A 20160-nucleotide genomic window follows, 5' to 3' on the forward strand; every position below is an offset into this window, starting at 1 on the left:
TTTTGGAACCAAGAATTTTGGCTCAAGTGTGTCATTACATTTGCTATTGACGATTATAATTGAATAGTGTGTGACTGTTTTTTTATTTTTCAGGTACTGAGAAGTCCACTTCAAATGAATCAAAGGTTGAGTGGCAGCTGTAATCATAATAGGTGTTAGGTTAACTCTGAATAAGATCCTTTCTATGCAGCCCAATTTTTGTGCACATTACTTTGCAAACTTTCTACCTCTTACAATAATTCTTTGTATGGGAAAGTAGCCTTGTGCATTCTCTTTTTTTGGTCAGCATGCATCTAAAACTACTTGTTGTGGTATTTCATATGCAATATATCCACTGCACTGTGAAGAAGAGGGTTGCTATACCAGTCTTGTGCTGGTAGAAATATTTTGGTATATTTTATACAGGTAACATCATCAATTGAATTTTGAGTGATGATGGAGCTATGGTGTGGAGAGGTTTACATTTGTCTGAACAGGGAGATCAGTGTAATGCTTAAAAAGGATCGTTGATGTTTGTTGTAGACAAGCTGCCTTGTTTTAGTTTGAAAAGAAAGTCTTTTGTGTACTATTTGAATCACCTTTTATGAGAACAGAATTATTCTTATTGCTTTTATAAGGAATGTTCAAAGGACACTGGACATTGTGCATATTCTGCCGCTAGTTAATGTAACTTTACAACTCAATTTGCTCAAGATATCACTTCCTAAATGTATTCTAAGCGGCGTATAGGTTGCAATAGATGCTATACCTCTTATGCAGTTTGATGTCTTCTATGTTGAACGGGGATGTTGTCTCACCTTGGCTTCTCTTTTTGGATCTCCTCCTGCAGACATCCTCAGAGTGAAATAGTTGCACTGGTAGAGGGAGCAATCTCTTCACCCCTAAGACTGAATTTTTCCCCAACTGAAACTGTTTGCCCCACCCCTGCAAGTCCCTAGTAAGTGGTACCCCTGGTATCTAGGGCATGGGTACCAAGGAGGGTCCCAAAGAGCTGCAACATGTACTGTGCCTCCCTCAGAGTCCCCTCACCTAGCACACACAGATTGACTTTGGAGGCTGCGTGTCTTGGTGCAGCTAAAAGTGAAAACCCAACATAGAAAGCAGCTGTGTGCCATGCCCCCTAAACACTGCATGCAAAATATGTAAGTCACACCTACACAGGCCTTACAGCCATAGGAGGGGGCAATACATTGCATGTGAGGAAGTATATGCATGACTAGATATGCCCCGGCTATGTCTTTGTGGATTCTAAGACATAGTGAGTGAACTGGGAAGCCATTTTAACTACATGTCCTGGACACTAGTCATTACGAATTACCCAGCTACATGATGGTTTCCTTGAAACTAGAGCTGTTTGGTATCAAACATATCGTTTTAATTAAACCCTAACGTATTCCACCTCCCCCTCCCCCGAAGAGTGAGAGCCTTTGCTCTCATGGCGGTCATAAACCAAGCCTGCTTTGGGAGAAGAGATTACAAACCCCACTCATCAGGATGACATACAACACTGTATTCTAAGGTAGGGGGGCTTCAAAAAAGCCCACCGCCCTTGGTATGCAGTTTTGGTTACCCTCACAAGGGAGATGCCAACCAACCCCCCTGCCCCCTGCAACAATGCGGCCCATTTAGCACCTGGACAGGCAGGACATGTAGTATTCATGGAGGTGTCCACCCCTCAGGCCAGCCAAACCCCTAATGTGCGCTGCCTGAAGTGAACACAACTTTTAAAAGTCTGCCATCTTGGTGTTGGCAGATTTAGAGACTCTGGGACAGGGTTATGCCTAATTTCCACAGGAAGTCATCATATAGAGGGCAGAGTGTCCCTGAGGTCAGTAGCCCATTGGCTACTATCCTACAATCCCCTAATGTCCCTAAGGGGAGCCCCTTGCGCCAGGGAAGAGGTGACCCAAGATGACCAAGAACACTGAAGAGCCATAAAAGCAGAGAAAAGAAGAGGCTGACCTGGTACCAACCCCGCCAGCCTGTCTGCATCCCTCGTCGAAAACTGCGCCAAAGTCGACTCGTCCTACAGCCGTTGCCTCCAGAAACCTGGAAGAACTGCCTGCTTTTGATAAAGATTCAAGATCTCCCATGAACAGCTGACCTGTTCTCCTCCAAACTCCAAAGAAAGGACTCTGAAGCATTCGCAACTGCCAAAATCTGACACCTGATGCCACCACTGCACTCTCTGCCTATGGCCGGAGTTGAAGTGGGTCACTGGTGCCAACAAGGTCCCCCAGCCCTCCAGAGTGCGAGTCCATCACGGTTTCACCCCCCCGCCCCCTGGAATCCCCAATGGCACCTGCAGCTACTGCACGCAGCCCCCTCTACTGCTCCGGTAAGGAAAACCCAATGCCTAAAGACACCTCTGCACCCATCGCCCCTGGGCCGTAGAGAAGAGGACCAAAGGCTACATGTGCCCGAGCATCGTGAGGTCCGAGCCATGGTGTTGGTTCAGCCCGAATGGCTTCCTAGCTTGAAGCTTCTTCTCACCATGACTGATCCCCTTAGAAACACACTGAGAACCCAAGTCAGTTTTGCACCCTGCACCCAGCCGCCCGTGCCACTGGTGCTGCCTTATACCTTGCCCACCACTCACCTAAACTCCTGGAGACTGGTCATGTAAGTCGCTGTACTCTACCTGTTTGCAGAATCTGTTCTTCCTCCCGTAGGATAACATTGCATAACTCAGAAAATACACTTTGCCCACTTTTTACAACTTTTAAAAACATACTTTCCTAAACGATTTCTTTCTGATGCCGAAACATATATAAAGATATTTGCTATTTTTATACATTGGTGTGGATCTCCTTCTTGAGTCGTGCATTTCATTTATTGACTATCGTATTTGTAGATGTCTTGCACTCCTCTTTGCTAAGCCTAAGGCTGCGCAAGCACACTCCCGCCTAATAAAGCACTTTGATTGAATAGCAAGCCTCTGTCTACTCGGTGGGGAACAACTGGACTCTACACGGTATATCTAGTTACTGATATTTCACAAAGAGCCAGCTTCCTACACTCAGGCTCTCTCGAGGTGCTCCTGTTGAGCAAGTGAGAAAAGAGGGAGCTGCAGTCACTGCATTTTCTACGGCAATGACTATCTAGAAAACAAAGGTTATAGATCCTGTGCTGGACTGTTTATGCTATGTTTCTGTCACGTTTTGGGAACTTCGCAAAAACATGGCATTTTGCGGAAAAAGGAAAATACACCCTGTAAGGAAATTCTCTGAAAATACTCTCACCCTTGCCTTTTTTAGTTCTAGTAAGCATCACAAAGAGCAGATCTACACAACTGTCTTGCATACAGTCACTATAGAAACTCACAGCTCTAGGGGCCAAGCCAGAGGAGAAAAATGTAAGAAAAATGACTGACAGACAGAAGAGTGATACCACATTTGGCAGGACAGCAGCCAGAGTCTGCAGAACCAATTTGTCTGGGAAGAAAAAGGCTTTGGGAAGTTACATGAAGAGCACCTGTAGTTTACTTATGTGCCATACAGAAGTGATGGGAATAAGAGACAGTCTTGGTCACCAGAAGCCGTAACAAACATCTGTGCATAGGTTCACATGTCCCACACATAACAAACGTAAGTAATATATGTAGGTCCCATTTAGGTGAGGCAACATATGGGGTCATGTCCTTTAAAAACACATCACAACCAGCGATTTAAATAAGAGGGGTTGGTCAAGCAAATATAAAAAAAAAAAGCTGAGAGTGCCAACAAACCCATACTTTGAACACTGCAAAGCTGGGCAGTCACAAACAAACAACAATACATGCCGTGAATCTAGACCGGTGTCTCCAAGTGGCTTGTGAGCTGCGAGTAGTTCTCCTGTGTTCAATTTAAATCCATCATTTGAGTTGGAGAAATGTATTACTCAAATTATTACCTTGGCGCCAGGGCAACTGCAGCTACTGCTGATATGTATGTAGCTGCATTCCAAATGGATAGAGCTTTTTCACTTTACTGCTGGCAGGCCTGCCTAATGCACTAATTTGATCACTGCTGACAGTTGTTGATGGGGTGGTCACTATCACACTATTTTTAGTGGCTCGGGCTCATTCATTGAACATAAGTAGCTCTTATTGCAGAAAAGGTTGGAGACCCCCCCCGATCTAGATGATGAACCCGGTACCAAGCCGCAAACTCTTCCCAGTGCCTGGCATAGAGGGACTTGGAGGACAGAAGTGTAGAAGAATTAAATCTACTACTTGAGGTGGCAACTAACAAAAAAGTAGCTGCTATTCCTCAATCCCCATGCATGAAGTGACTGGAAAGTTTATTAATATACTATTGTGAAATGCACCTCCCTAGTAAATGTTTAACATGACATTCAATTCAGTTCCCTTAGCACTCAGATTTTAGCCATGTGATAGGTTAGGGCTAAAACATTCCAATGATTTGTCTTTCCCTACGTATTTTCACTTTTATCCAAGCATACGCTTCACTACTGGAACGGCATACTTTTCTCCTCTTAGACTCCAGAGAGCCCACCGTGCGTAACATTTGAAAAATGCTGGTGACAAGGAGTCCAATGACTAACCATGTCACTGTGGTGAGTGGGGCCTTTGTTCTTTTTAAACGAAGAACTCCGAATTTGGATTTCTTCCGATAAGGTATCCCTTCTCAGTGGTCAAAGTGTTGCTTGTATAGTGGGCCTGGTATTGCAGTGATCAAACTCAACTTTGACACTGGATGAAGTACTATAAGAACGAGTTACTTACCTTCGGTAACGCTTTTTCTGGTGGATACACTAGCTACCTGTGGATTCCTCACTCATTGAATTTTCCCCCTGCACCAGCTTCCGCCGGAAATTTTCTTCCTAGCTTCTGCACGTCGAAGAGGACGTCACAATTGCCCATGCGACGCCGTCTGACGTCATACAGGAAATAAGAGGTACTCATCGACGTGCCGTCAGTACAACATTTTTTACGTGCCTCTGAGAAATACCAGCGAAATATATATATATCACAGTGCTTTAAATGGGCCGGTACTCTCCGGTACTGAGTACCGGCACTTTTTTATTTTGAGAGGGAGAGTACCGGCATATCTCAAGAAAAACGTAATACTTTTAATTGGAGAGTACCGGCACTTCTCAGAAACAAGCAGGTACTCTGATAGAGAGTACCTGCACTTCTATTTTCCCATTTAAAGCACTGTATATATATATATATATATATATGGAAAATGTCACTTACCCAGTGTACATCTGTTCGTGGCATGAGTCGCTGCAGATTCACATGCTGTGCACAGTCCGCCGTCTGGTGTTGGGCTCGGAGTGTTACAAGTTGTTTTTCTTCGAAGAAGTCTTTTCGAGTCACGAGACCGAGGGACTCCTCCCATTTCGATTCCATTGCGCATGGGCGTCGACTCCATCTTAGATTGTTTTCCCCGCAGAGGGTGAGGTAGGAGTTGTGTATGTTAGTAATAGTGCCCATGCAATGGAATGAATACATATGTACATAATAAAGGTTAAAGTAATATATTTACAAATGTACAAATGTTCAAGATCTACTTCGAAACGGCTACAGGCTCCCGGTGAGGCGGGTGGGCGCATGTGAATCTGCAGCGACTCATGCCACGAACAGATGTACACTGGGTAAGTGACATTTTCCGTTCGATGGCATGTGTAGCTGCAGATACACATGCTGTGCATAGACTAGTAAGCAGTTATCTCCCCAAAAGCGGTGGTTCAGCTTGTAGGAGTTGAAGTAGTTTGAAATAATGTTCTTAGGACAGCCTGACCTACTGTGGCTTGTTGTGCAGTTAACACATCTACACAGTAGTGCTTGGTAAATGTATGAGGCGTAGACCATGTTGCTGCCTTACATATTTCGTTCATTGGAATATTTCCTAGAAAGGCCATGGTAGCCCCTTTCTTTCTGGTTGAGTGTGCCTTTGGTGTAATAGGCAGCTCTCTCTTTGCTTTAAGATAGCAGGTTTGAATACACTTAACTATCCACCTAGCAATGCCTTGTTTTGAAATTGGATTTCCTGTATGAGGTTTTTGAAAGGCAATAAATAGTTGTTTTGTTTTTCTAATTAGTTTTGTTCTGTCAATGTAGTACATTAGTGCTCTTTTGATGTCTAATGTATGCAGTGCTCTTTCAGCACCAGAATCTGGTTGTGGGAAGAACACTGGTAATTCTACCGTGTGATTTAAGTGGAACGGTGAGATAACCTTTGGTAAAAATTTGGGATTTGTTCTTAGAACTACTTTATTTTTATATATCTGAATAAATGGTTCTTGTATGGTAAATGCTTGAATCTCGCTCACTCTTCTTAGAGATGTGATGGCAATCAAAAATGCAACTTTCCACATTAAGTATTGCATTTCACAAGAATGCATGGGCTCGAAAGGTGGACCCATGAGTCTTGTTAAGACAATGTTGAGGTTCCATGAAGGAACAGGTGGTGTTCTTGGTGGTATGATTCTCTTTAAGCCTTCCATAAACGCTTTAATGACTGGTATTCTAAATAGTGAAGTTGAATGAGTAATTTGTAGGTAAGCTGATATTGCGATGAGATGTATCTTTATGGAAGAGAAAGCTAGATTTGATTTTTGCAAATGTAGTAAATATCCTACTGTATCTTTTGGAGATGCGTGTAATGGCTGAATTTGATTATTCTGGCAGTAATACACTAATCTTTTCCACTTGTTTGCGTAGCAGTGTCTAGTGGTAGGTTTCCTAGTTTGTTTTATGACCTCCATACATTCTTGTGTGAGGTGCAAGTGTCCGAATTCTAGGATTTCAGGAGCCAAATTGCTAGATTCAAAGATGCTGGATTTGGATGTCTGATCTGTTGTTTGTGTTGTGTTAACAGATCTGGTTTGTTGGGTAGTTTCACATGAGGTACTACTGACAGGTCTAGTAGTGTTGTGTACCAAGGTTGCCTTGCCCATGTTGGTGCTATTAGTATGAGTTTGAGTTTGTTTTGACTCAACCTGTTTACTACATATGGAAGGAGAGGGAGAGGGGGAAAAGCGTATGCAAAGATCCCTGACCAGTTCATCCATAGAGCATTGCCTTGGGATTGATCTTGTGGGTACCTGGATGCGAAGTTTTGGCATATTGAGTTTTCCTTTGTTGCAAATAGATCTATTTGAGGTGTCCCCCAAATTTGAAAGTAATTGTTTAGTATTTGGGGGTGAATTTCCCATTCGTGGGTTTGTTGGTGATCTCGAGAGAGATTGTCTGCCAACTGGTTCTGAATCCCTGGAATAAATTGTGCTATTAGGCGAATGTGGTTGTGAATCGCCCAATGCCATTTTTTTGTGTTAGGAGGCACAACTGTGTCAAGTGTGTCCCTCCTTGTTTGTTTAGATAATACATTGTTGTCATGTTGTCTGTTTTGACAAGAATGTATTTTTGGGTTATTATCGGTTGAAATGCTTTTAGCGCTAGAAATACTGCTAGCATTTCCAAGTGATTTATGTGAAACGGTCTCTGATATATGTCCCATTGTCCTTGGATGCTGTGTTGATTGAGGTGTGCTCCCCACCCTGTCATGGAAGCATCTGTTGTTATGACGTATTGTGGCACTGGGTCTTGGAAAGGCCGCCCTCGGTTTAAGTTTGTACTGTTCCACCATAGAAGCGAGATGTATGTTTGGCGGTCTATCAACACCAGATCTAGAAGTTGACCCTGTGCTTGTGACCATTGTGATGCTAGGCACTGTTGTAAGGGCCGCATGTGCAATCTTGCGTTTGGGACAATGGCTATGCATGAAGACATCATGCCTAGTAGTTTCATTACCATTCTGACTTGTATCTTTTGTGTTGGATACATGGCCTGTATTACTTTGTGAAATGTTTGAACCCGTTGTGGACTTGGAATGGCAATCCCTTTTGCTGTGTTGATTGTCGCTCCTAAGTATTGCTGCGTTTGACACGGCAAAAGGTGTGACTTCGCGTAGTTGATGGAGAAACCTAGCCTGTGAAGGGTTTGTATGACATATTTTGTGTGCTGTGAACACTGTTTTAGCGTGTTGGTTTTGATTAACCAGTCGTCTAAGTACGGGAACACATGTATTTGCTGCCTTCTGATATGTGCAGCTACTACTGCCAGGCATTTTGTAAAAACTCTTGGCGCAGTTGTTATTCCGAATGGCAACACTTTGAATTGGTAATGTATTCCTTGGAATACGAACCTTAGGTATTTCCTGTGTGAAGGATGTATTGGTATATGGAAGTACGCATCTTTTAGATCTAATGTTGTCATGTAGTCTTGCTGTTTGAGCAGTGGGATTACGTCTTGTAACGTGACCATGTGAAAGTGGTCTGATTTTATGTAGGTATTTAGTGTTCGGAGATCCAGTATTGGTCTCAGAGTTTTGTCCTTTTTGGGTATTAGAAAGTACAGTGAGTAAACTCCTGTGTTTTTTTTGTTGAATTGTTACTAATTCTATTGCGTCCTTTTGTAACAATGCTTGAACTTCTAGTCCTAGAAGATCTATATGTTGTTTTGACATATTTTGTGTTTTCGGTGGGATGTTTGGAGGGAATTGGCGAAATTCTATGCAATAACCATGCTGGATAATTGCTAAGATCCAAGTGTCTGTTGTTATTTCCTCCCAAAGTTTGTAAAATTGGCTTAGTCTTCCCCCCACACGTGTTATGTGAAGGGGGTGTGTGACTTGTGAGTCACTGCTTATTTTGAGGGGTTTTGGGGCCTTGGAATTTCCCTCGATTTTTTGGGAATTGGCCCCCTCTAAATTGCCCCCGAAAACCTCCCCTCTGATATTGACCCTGGTAGGTAGGCCTTGTTTGTGAGGTTGTGGTTTCTGTGGGTTGACCTCGAAACCCTCCCCTAAAAGGTGTTTTCCGAAATGTGCCTCTGCTCTGCGGGGAGTAGAGTGCGCCCATGGCTTTGGCTGTATCGGTGTCCTTCTTGAGTTTTTCGATGGCAGTGTCTACCTTCGGCCCAAACAATTGCTGTTCATTAAACGGCATATTGAGCACAGCCTGCTGGATTTCCGGTTTGAACCCAGAAGTGCGCAGCCATGCGTGCCTTCGTATTGTGACTGCAGTGTTTATTGTCCTTGCAGCTGTATCTGCTGCATCCATGGAAGACCGTATCTGATTATTTGAGATACGTTGTCCCTCTTCCACCACCTGTTGTGCTCTTTTCTGGAACTCCTTGGGTAAGTGTTTGATGAAATGTTGCATTTCATCCCAATGAGCCCTGTCGTATCTTGCCAAAAGTGCTTGTGAATTGGCAATACGCCACTGATTTGCTGCTTGTGCTGCAACCCTTTTTCCCGCAGCATCAAATTTGCGGCTCTCCTTGTCTGGAGGTGGTGCGTCGCCTGAGGTATGAGAGTTGGCTCTCTTACGAGCTGCCCCCACAACTACTGAGTCTGGTGTTAGTTGTGTTGTAATATATATTGGATCCGTGGGCGGTGGCTTATATTTTTTCTCCACCCTTGGAGTTATGGCTCTGCCTTTAACTGGATCCTGAAATATTTGCTTTGAATGTCGTAGCATTCCTGGGAGCATAGGAAGGCTTTGATACTGGCTATTGGTGGAGGATAGGGTGTTAAAGAGAAAGTCATCCTCAATTGGTTCCGAATGTAAGGAGACATTGTGAAACTCGGCTGCCCTTGCGACCACCTGTGTATAGGATGTACTGTCCTCAGGTGGTGACGGTTTAGTAGGATAAGAGTCTGGGCTATTGTCAGACACTGGAGCATCGTAGAGGTCCCGTGCATCGGGATCATCCTGACTCATTGTGGTATGAGCTGGTGAGTGCATTAGTGGTGGAGTTGCCGCTGGTGATGCATGTGTTGATGGTGGTGGAGAAGGTGGCGGGGTTGTTTTCTTTGCCACCTTTGCCTGTGGTTGCTTGTCCCCTTGTTGAAAAGCAAGCTTCCTTTTAATCTTGATTGGGGGAAGAGTGGTTATCTTCCCTGTGTCCTCATGAATATGAAGCCTTCTCTGCGTGTAGTCAGGCTCTCCAGCTTGAAGAACTTCTCCAAATCTGTGTAATTGGGTGGTTAACCCTTGTTCCTCTGTATAGGAACTGGTTTTCGGCTCCGAGGCTGGATGTTTCGGCACCGAAATCTTTTCGGAAGTCTTTTTCGGCTCCGAAGAAGTTTTCTTAGGTTTCGGCGCGGTGTCTCGGTGCCGAATCTCTTCGGTGCCGCTGTCTCTGTGCCGAAGTTTCTCGGAGCCGCTCTCTCGGCTCCGAGGTTGCTGAATGGCGGTATCACGACCGGAGTCGGATGACTTCGACACCAGCATGCCCTTTTTTGGTGCCTTGGGTCGGTCACCTAGTCTTTGGGTTGAGCCATGGCCTGTTGGCGGTGGCGTCCCCTGGGCTTTTGTGGACTTTTCGTGAGTCCTTATTTTCAACGTCTTACTCACGGTTGTTGTTTCTTCGGCGTCAAGTTCTTCCGAATCCGACTCGTGGATGGAGAAAGTTTCTTCTTCCTCCTCGAACCGCTGTTGACCCGTCGGCGTGGATGCCATTTGTAATCTCCTGGCTCTTCGGTCTCTCAGCGTCTTCCTCGACCGAAACGCTCGACAGGCTTCACACGTATCCTCCTTGTGCACGGGGGACAAGCACAAGTTACAGGCCAGATGCTGATCTGTATACGGATATTTGTTATGGCATTTTGGACAGAAGCGGAACGGGGTCCGTTCCATCAGTCTTGAAGTCGCACGCGGTTGGGCCGACCAGGCCCCGACGGGGGATCGAAATTACCCCGAAGGGCCACCGGAGCTTTTCAAAATTCGGTGTCTATCTGTTCTAACTAACCCGATACCGAACGCAACAATACCGACGTTTTTTTCCCGAGATTCTAACTAACTTTCCGACCCGAAACACGGAGCGAGAAGGAACACATCCGAACCCGATGGCGGAAAAAAAACAATCTAAGATGGAGTCGACGCCCATGCGCAATGGAATCGAAATGGGAGGAGTCCCTCGGTCTCGGGACTCGAAAAGACTTCTTAGAAGAAAAACAACTTGTAACACTCCGACCCAACACCAGACGGCGGACTGTGCACAGCATGTGTATCTGCAGCTACACATGTCATCGAACATATATATATATATATACACACACACACAATTGAAACAAATATTCATACAACAATATTTAATTAATTAAATGAAATGGATAAAACATCAGCTCAAATATGGAAATACGCAAAATTATATACATATATACACACACATATAGACTATCTATAGCATCTCTACAATACCAACAGGAGCTCACCCAAGGATAACTTGTTAAGACTAGACAGGCAACGGGGAGGCGGGTGGGACCGTGAGGAATCCACAGGTAGCTAGTGTATCCACCAGAAAAGGCGTTACCGAAGGTAAGTAACTCGTTCTTCTGATGGATACAACTACCTGTGGATTCCTCACTCATTGAATAGAGTCCCAAAGCAGTACTGCACTCTGTGGAGGGCGCCTGAATGGTCAAACCAAGAAATCCAGCAGCACTGACCGTGCAAAATGGCCATCCCTCCTAACCTCTGAATCTAAGCAATAATGTTTTGCAAAAGTGTGGAGGGATGACCAAGTTGCGGCCTTGCAGATATCAACCACAGGATCAACCCTAGCCGAAGAGGCCGACTTAGCTCTGGTGGAATGAGCTCTTATTCCATCAGGGGGTTCTTTCTTTGCCAGAGAATAGCACAGCTTAATGCAAAGAACGACCCACCTGGAGAGTGTTCTCTTGTGGACTGCCCTTCCTCTCCTCTTTCCCACGTACCCGATGAAGAGTTGATCCTCCAATCTAAACTCCTTCGTTCTGTCTACGAAGAAGCTCAGTGCTCTTCTCTGGTCCAAACAATGTAACCTTTCTTCATCTTTCGAAGGATGAGGTGGAGGATAAAAAGAGGAGAGAGTAATAGTCTAACCCATATGGAAGGGTGAAACAACCTTCGGCAAGAAAGCAGCCTTGGTCCTCAACACCACCTTTTCTACATAGAAGGATGTATACGGGGGCTTAACAGAAAGAGCCTGCAGCTCACTCACACTTCTAGCAGAAGTGATCGCAACAAGGAAAACAGTCTTTAACACCAATAACCTTATGGGGCAAGAATGCATCTGCTCAAACGGTGAGCCCATAAGAAACGTTAAGACTAGGTTCAAATCCCACTGAGGCATAATGAAAGGAGTGGGAGGAAATTTATTAATGAGGCCTTTTAAAAACCTCAAATAAAGAAGGCTGGTCTGGAAGACACCGAAAGGCTGACAGAGCCGACAAATAGCCATTGACTGTAGCAACTGCACAACCCCTCTGTGCCAGGGACAACACAAAAGACAAGATATCTGATAAGTGGGCACGTAAGGGATCAATTTGCTTCTCTCCACACCAATTCACAAATTTAGCCCACCTGCTAGCGTAGATAGATTTAGTGGAGTATCGCCTGGCCGATAAAATAACATCCACTACCTTGGGTGGGAGAGAAAAGGAACTCAGGTTGCCCCGTTCAATCTACAGGCATGAAGGTGCAGGCTCTGGAGGTGGGGGTGTAGAACCTGCCCCTGCAACTGTGAGAGGAGGTCTGCCCTATGAGGGAGACGGAGCGGGGGGCACAGAGGAAGCTGGAGAAGATCCGAATACCATACCCTCCTTGGCCAATCCGGAGCTATTAAGATGATTTGAGCTCGGTCTTGGCGAATTTTCCTCAGAACCCGAGGATCCAAAGGTATAGGGGGAAATGCGTAAAGCAACTGGTCACACCAGGATATCTGAAACGCGTCCCCCAACGCCCCTTGCACCAGATACTGGAGGCTGCAGAACAACGGGCAGTGCGTATTCACCAGAGTGGCAAAAAGATCTACCCGAGGGATTCCCCACATCTGGAAGATTTGCTGGACTAGATCTGGATTAAGGCGCCACTCGTGATCGGTCGAGAAGTGCCGACTGAGACATCCGCACGCACGTTCAAGACTCCAGCCAGATTGTTCGCCACCAAGCAAATCCGATGCTCCCTTGCCCAGGACCATAGCCGCAGAGCTTCTCTGCAGAGAAGGTACGACCCTACTCCTCCCTTTTTGTTTATATACCACATCGTGGAAGTGTTGTCCGTTAGGACCTGAACTGACTGACCGCGAAGGGAAGGGAGGAAGGCCTTGAGAGCCAGACGTATTGCCCGCAATTCCAACAGATTTATGTGAAACATCTGCTCTATTGGAGACCAATGACCTTTGACCTCCAGTTCCCCCAGATGAGCTCCCCACCCTAGAGTGGAAGCATCCGTTATCACTGGGGGAGGCTGCGAGAACAGCCTTCCTTGGGAAAGATTGCCGTCTGCAACCCACCATCTTAGATCCAATGCAGCATCTCTGGAGATCTTTACTGATCCCTTGAGATTTCCTTTGTGCTGAGACCACTGCTTTCGGAGGCACAACTGAAGAGCCCTCATGTGCCAGCGAGCATGCGTGACCAACAGAATGCAAGATGCGAACAGACCGAGCAGACAAAGGACCTTGAGGACTGGAATGACCGCTCCACTTTGAAACATTGGAACCAACGCCTGAATGTCCTGAATCCGCTGAGGCGGAGGAAAGGCACGATTCAATGTTGTTCCAGTACTGCCCCTATGAACAGGAGGCGCTGAGAGGGCTCCAGGTGAGATTTGGGCACGTTCACCGAAAAACCCAGATCGAACAACAACTGGGTTGTCGACCGCAGGTGACGCAGCACAAGCTCCGGAGACTTGGCTTTGATCAGCCAATCGACCAGGTAAGGAAATACCACTATCCCCTTCCTTCTGAGCTCTGCTGCAAACACCGCCATCACCTTTGTGAAGACTTGAGGTGCTGAAGTAAAACCAAACTGAAGGACTGCAAATTGATAGTGCTGCGATCCCACCACAAACCGGAGATACTTCCTGTGCGAATTGAATATCGGGATATGAAAGTAAGCATCCTGCAAGTCGACAGACACCATCCAATCTCCTTCGTTCAATGCCAAAAGCACCTGAGCTAGGGTCAGCATCTTGAACTTTTCCTGTTTGAGGAACCAATTCAAAATCCTCCGGTCCAGGATTGGTCTCAACCGACCATCCTTCTTGGGGATCATGAAGTATCTTGAGTAACAACCCTGACCGCTCCCCTGCTCTGGAACCAACTCCACTGCACCCTTTGAAAGGAGGACTAGAACCTCCTGTTCTAGTAACAGGAGGTGCTCTTCTAAACAGTAGGATGGGTGGGGCAGGATGGGGGGTGGAAACTCCCAAAAAGGAAGGACATAGCCTTTCCCCCACAATACTGGTGACCCAGGAGTCCCATATTATTACCTCCCACATGTGGAGAAAGTTCATTAACCTCCCCCTACAGGAGTGGTATTGTAAAGGAATTGGTGGATGACTAAGGCTGCTTCCCATGCTGCACCCCTCCAGAGGAAGAAGAAGAGGCAGAGTGCTGCTGGACGGCTCCTCTGGTTCGGACCCTACCCCTCCCCCTGTATGATCTATAGGGAAAAGCAGTGGCGGGCTGCTGCTGAAATCTGCCCCGAAAGGAGGAGGATGAGCCACAACCAAACCCCCTAAATCTTCTGAACAGTCTAGAAGAAGCAGAAGAGGAGGCTTGTAAGCCTAATGATTTCGCTGTGGCCCTACTCTCCTTAAATCTTTCAAGCGCTGAGTCTGCCTTGGATCCAAAAAGTTTATCCCCATCAAAGGGAAGAGCCAGCAGGGCTGACTGGACATCAGATGAAAATCCAGAAGAACGAAGCCAGGCCTGTCTCCTTGTAGCAACGGTTGTGCCCATAGCTCTGGCCACTAAATCAGTAGTGTCCAGCCCCGACTGAATTACTTGGGTTGCCGCAGCCTGAGCATCCGAAACCAGACTCAACACCTCCTGAGACACCTCCGAATGGGACGACTTTATCTCTTCCATAAGGGCGTAGATGTACCTGCCCAAAATGCATGTGGCATTAGTAGACTTGAGAGACATACTGCAAGATGAAAACGCTTTCTTGGAAGACTGGTCCATCTTTTTTGAGTCCCTGTCAGAAGGCCCCCCCGGAAAAGAGCCTGGGAAGTGCGAGATGAACATGAAGCCTGTACAACCAGGCTCTCTGGAGTCAGGTGCCTAGACAAAAAGCCTGGATCGGCTGGAGCCACACGATATCTGCGTGCCACTGATCTCTAAAATTGTGTCCAACAGAGCCTCATTAAATGGCAGAAGTGGCTCTGCAACTGTCGAAGCAGGATGTAACACCTCAGTCAATATATTGGGCTTAGATTCAGACACCGGCAAGGGAAGGTCCAAAAAGTCAGCTGCTTTTCTTATTACAGAGTGGAATGAAGCAGCCTCCTCTGTATATTCTCCAGGAGATGTTAGGTCCCACTCTGGAGAGGTGTCTAAACCACTTGCCGTATCCAAATCCTGGAGATCTCCCAGAGATTCATCAATCTCCCCTTCCTCCAGGGCCTGCTTCCGATACTCTTGCTCCTCAAGGAGGCGAAGAGCAAGCCTCCTTGAATGCTTCAATCCTCGGCGTCGGCAGGGCGTCAGCCGACGTCAATGCCTGGCGCCGATCCTCCGATCCATCCGACGCCGGATCTATTGGCACCGTGGACTTCTTCGGCGCCGACCGAGGCAAAGGATGAACAGGAGAACTCTCCGGCGCCGGAACAGCAGATCTACTCGGCGTCGCAGGCTGTGAAGTCGACGCCAAAGGTACTGGCGCCGAACCAACACCTCCCAAAGGAAGGAAGGGCATGAAAGGTGCCGGACATAAAGGAGCCGGAGCACCCATTTTAAAGGCCAACGGCCCCGAAGGACCAGCCGGTCCACCACCTGGAGCCATTTGTTGGAAAATGGCAAACATTGCATTTAAAAATGCAGAACTGTCAGCACCTGGAGCCGGGAAAGCCGGATACTGTGGAGCCTGAGCTCGAGGTGACAACGGCGCCGGCCCCAGCGTCTGAGAAGCCGGTGAGAACTCCCGACGTTGAGGAACCTCAAAAACAAATGGTGGAGTCATAGGCGAGGTCGGTGAAGCAAGAGGCGTCTGCGGCTGAGGTGTGATGGTGGGACTAACCTCCCATGTCTTTCGGCGCCGAACCAAAGGCGACCTCGAGCATGACCGCTCCCTACTCGACCGGCGCCGAGATTCACGGTGACGCTGGTGAGACCTAGGCGATGATGATTTGCGCCGATGCCGCTTCTCCTTCTTTTTGGATTTTGCCAAAAAGAATTTCGCCTCGCACTCCTTCAACGTCTTCGGGTTCATATGTTGACAGGAGTCATATTTCTCCACGTCGTGGTCAGAACTGAGACACCACAAGCAGTCTACATGTGGGTCCGTCACCGACATCTTGCCTCCGCACTCCCTGCAGGGCTTAAATCCCGACTTTCGCTGAGACATCTTTTCTCTTGAAGAAAGAAACAGTAACTGTAACTACGTAGAGTAGAAACAGTAGCTCCCTCGAAGAATAACCGTTGTTTGAAGGCACGGAAAAAAAGGGAACCGACGTCGGCGAGGACCTCTTATTGCCTGTATGACGTCAGACGGCGTCGCGTGGGCAATTGTGACGTCCTCTTCGACGTGCAGAAGCTAGGAAGAAAATTTCCGTCAGAAGCTGGCACAGGAGGAAAATTCAATGAGTGAGGAATCCACAGGTAGTTGTATCCATCAGAATAATCCCATTTTACTACCAGTGTCGTGGGTAATAAACTTGAGAGAATGATACAAAGATCTTGGTTCTTCTTCGGGTTCACTTGGACGGTGGGGGTCAAAGAAGGATGTGGGAAGGGCAGTGACAAGCAAACAATACACTTCTGCAATTGAAGGAGAGGTCTCTCTGCTATGGGAGTACCTTTCTATTATTCATCCACTTACCCTCTTTAAAACATAAGAAAATTGGTTGAAAAAATAAAAAGAAGGCAACCAGATTAGGTATAAAGTTTGAACGGCAGGAGTTTTTTCAAGTTTGCATGGAAAGAAATGCAATTTTGACGGTAAGAAGCCTGTGCAGAATGAGGCCTGGTGAGACCCCAAGTGAGAGGACGTGCTCAATAGGTGAATTTGGTTAGATCAGTAGCCTACTGATTTCCCCCACTCCCACCTGCCTGTGATACACCGTGAAGAGACAACCTAAACATAAATGAACTTTACACAGATTTGGCTAGCAGATCGGAATACTTCTCCCAGTATCCCCACGAACCCCGTCTGAAAGAACACTTGACTCGTTTCACACAACACCAGTTCATTGGGTCAGATCATATTCACTGACATCACCAGGATGAACCACTTGCCCCCATGTGTACACTGTAGTCATGCTCTGCACCGAACAGCTGACAGAAATTAATTGGTGAATATGCACTCTATAGAAATCTTTTGTTTCTTTATTCCACCAGGAGCATATGGACTTTTAGCTGTGAGACCAAGCTTCAGGACCGACTCAAGGATCAAATAGCTTGTGCGCCCCTGCACACCACAATAGACAGAAACATTCAACCCTGCACTGGAAAGAGAAACACTTTCAAAAATTCAATTAAACCTTTGGGACGCATTATTGAATTTGCACGATTCATTTCCAGAGGTGAGCAAAATTAATTGTTGCACCAAGCACTTGCCGGCCATCTTTTGTGGGTTTGTTGCACATAACAGTATAACCCCAGCATCAGTTGAGACATTCTAAAAATAAAGGTTCTCAGAGTGCTTCTCATAGATAGGATTTACCATTACACTTTCCTACTGTCCTCTAGGTCACCTCAATCTCTTTGTGGGTTATACAATCCAAACTAAAATAAAACTGACAAATGCACCGAATCTCCCTCTGGCCTCATTTTGCACCCCTCTGTAGGCTTTTCTGGGTCTGCTTTATCTTGCTTTAAAACACTAAAACTAGGCTTGGTTTTGCTCTACTCTGGCAAAGATTTATATAGCAGAAGATTTTTCTAAAAAAGGTTTTTTTCCATTTAAAAAGAAGATGGAGAAAAGATACAGCCTCGAAGATTGGACTTGGTGACGACCTCAGACAAGGAACAAGGATTTCCCTCGCAGTCTCCCTTGTCTTTTTTCCATAACAATGAAGCAGCCAAAAAGGCCCTTATTTGACCAAAGATATATGCTACATAGATTAGTGGGTTATGTCCAATAGAGATACCAACTGTGTGGGAAGAAGTTGGCCAAACTTGTCCATTCAGAAGACATTCTAAAAGGTACAAGGCACCACAATAAATGCTCCTTCAGAAAGTGCAATGCATCCATCTCTCTACTCTGCATTTAAGAGTATGTTAGGAAAATTGGAGAGTGCAAATGTAATGGCCAGTGTTCATCCCCATGAAAGTTGATGCGTTTACTGATATAGTCATTCTGTTATACATTTCTTAACACTGATAAGTGGACATATCTAAATAGTTTTAAACAGCAAAATACACAACCAACTAATACATTGTTATCGGAGCGGTCTTCCAATGTCCTAAAAATCCCACATTCTAGGTGACATTTAAGCAGTATTTAGTACATTAAAGTAGAAACCACAGCAACTGCCAGTACTAAAGTAAGTTCAGAACAAACTTTCTTTAAGGAGTTAAATCAACATACATACAATATGCCAAATTAATGTGAAGCAAGCATGTCAAAATAATCCAACTTACTCTTCGACAAATTGAGAGAGTGCTTGACAGTCTTCTTCAAAGACCTGAAGCTTGGGCTGATAAATATATCGCTCACCCATAATGTCTTCTTGAGTAGGATAGGCCTTCACTTCATGCTATGGATAAAATTAATGTACACATCAAAAGTGTTATTACCTACATGAAAAGAAACATTGTTTAAGGCCGCAAAAGCCACAACTAACATTTTTAGTGTCTAACTGTAAGGATGGCATGGCCACTGATATGACAGCTACTAAACACATAATTTCTGTATAAAACAGACCCATACTAAATCAGTAATTTTGGTTCAAACGGATTCATAATGTATTGGAAACTGCAATTACTTAGCAGTCAAACACCTGCAAGGGGGCTAGAAGCACATAATGCTTTACTGCTGACTTTGGCCAATCGGCCCTATGGAGCACCCAAATGTTGCTTTCCCATATTGCCCAGCACATCCGGGCAAAAACACGAACTACAGATGATCTGGGAGCCCTAATCTGATTGTCTAATACTTTGGCCAATCAAGACCACAAAGGGGTCACAGATAGATTAAAAAGAGGAACACACTGCATTTCATTTATGGAACAGAGTGGCATCCTCTGAGAAGGTGACTGAGCACTACTGCCTTGACCTGGCTGTCAAGAAAGTAGTGCTTTGTGAACGCCAGCATTGCAGCCTTGCAGATTTCAAGGACAGACACCCTTTGTGTCAACACAGCGGTAGTAACCTCGACCCTTGTGAAACAGCTCACAGACCTTCTGGTGGCTGCTTCTTGGCCATTGGGCAGCGGAGCTTCATGAAGACGACTTTCCACCTCTTGTACATAGCCTTCTCCTTCCTTGCAAACAGAAAACCCCACAAAAAGTTGATCGGTCCATAAATGGTGTATTGTGTGATCAATTAAAAACCTTTAAGTTCTGATCTTGTCCAGTGAATGGGGCCTCTCCTCCTCCTATGAAGGGTGAAGGGGAGCAAAGAACACAGGTAAAGTGATTGACTGCTCAACATGAAAGAGTCCCAACTTTCTTGTAAGGAGGCTGCCTGAGTCCTCACGACCACTTTGTCTGGAAAAAAAGGTGGTGTAGGACAGTAACATGGAAAGTGCCCGATGTTCACTCATGCAGTGATCTGATGTAATCACAATGAAAAAGAGGTCTTCAAGGTCAAGAGACAGAGCAAGCAACTGTGCATAGGCTAAAAAGACATACATATGAGGTATCTCAAGACCAGACTAAGGTCCAACTGTGGTACCATAGACTATTTGGGAGGGAACGTGCGTCAAACCTTTTATAAACCTCATCACAACAGGTTATTTTCAAAAGGATGGTTAGTCCGGGAATTATAGAAGGGATAATAAGGCGGACACAGTGTCCATTGTAAGGTTTCTTGGGTTAAAGATAAAAACAAACAAAAGGACGTCCGACAGATCCACTTACAAGGGGTCTGTATCCAGGCTGCGAGGTTGGGTTATAAACTTGTCCCAATGTCCAACATAGAGGGATTTTCATGGAGGTTTGACTGGCGATGAGAACATCAGCCACCATTTCAGGTGGCAAAATAATGCAGTTAGTTAA

General features: G+C 45.7%; 1 protein-coding gene across 1 annotated transcript in view; it reads right to left on the bottom strand.

Moving 5' to 3' along the window:
- Positions 1-20160, bottom strand: part of KNL1 (kinetochore scaffold 1) — a 193388-nt gene that overhangs the window by 134188 nt on the left and 39040 nt on the right. Inside the window, exon 5 of the mRNA XM_069208569.1 lies at positions 18584-18699. Within this exon, the coding sequence (XP_069064670.1) occupies positions 18584-18699 (116 nt within the window). The remainder of the gene's footprint in view (positions 1-18583; positions 18700-20160) is intronic.

Source organism: Pleurodeles waltl, chromosome 9 (genome assembly GCF_031143425.1).
Source record: "Pleurodeles waltl isolate 20211129_DDA chromosome 9, aPleWal1.hap1.20221129, whole genome shotgun sequence".
NCBI classification, from domain to species: Eukaryota; Metazoa; Chordata; class Amphibia; order Caudata; family Salamandridae; genus Pleurodeles; species Pleurodeles waltl.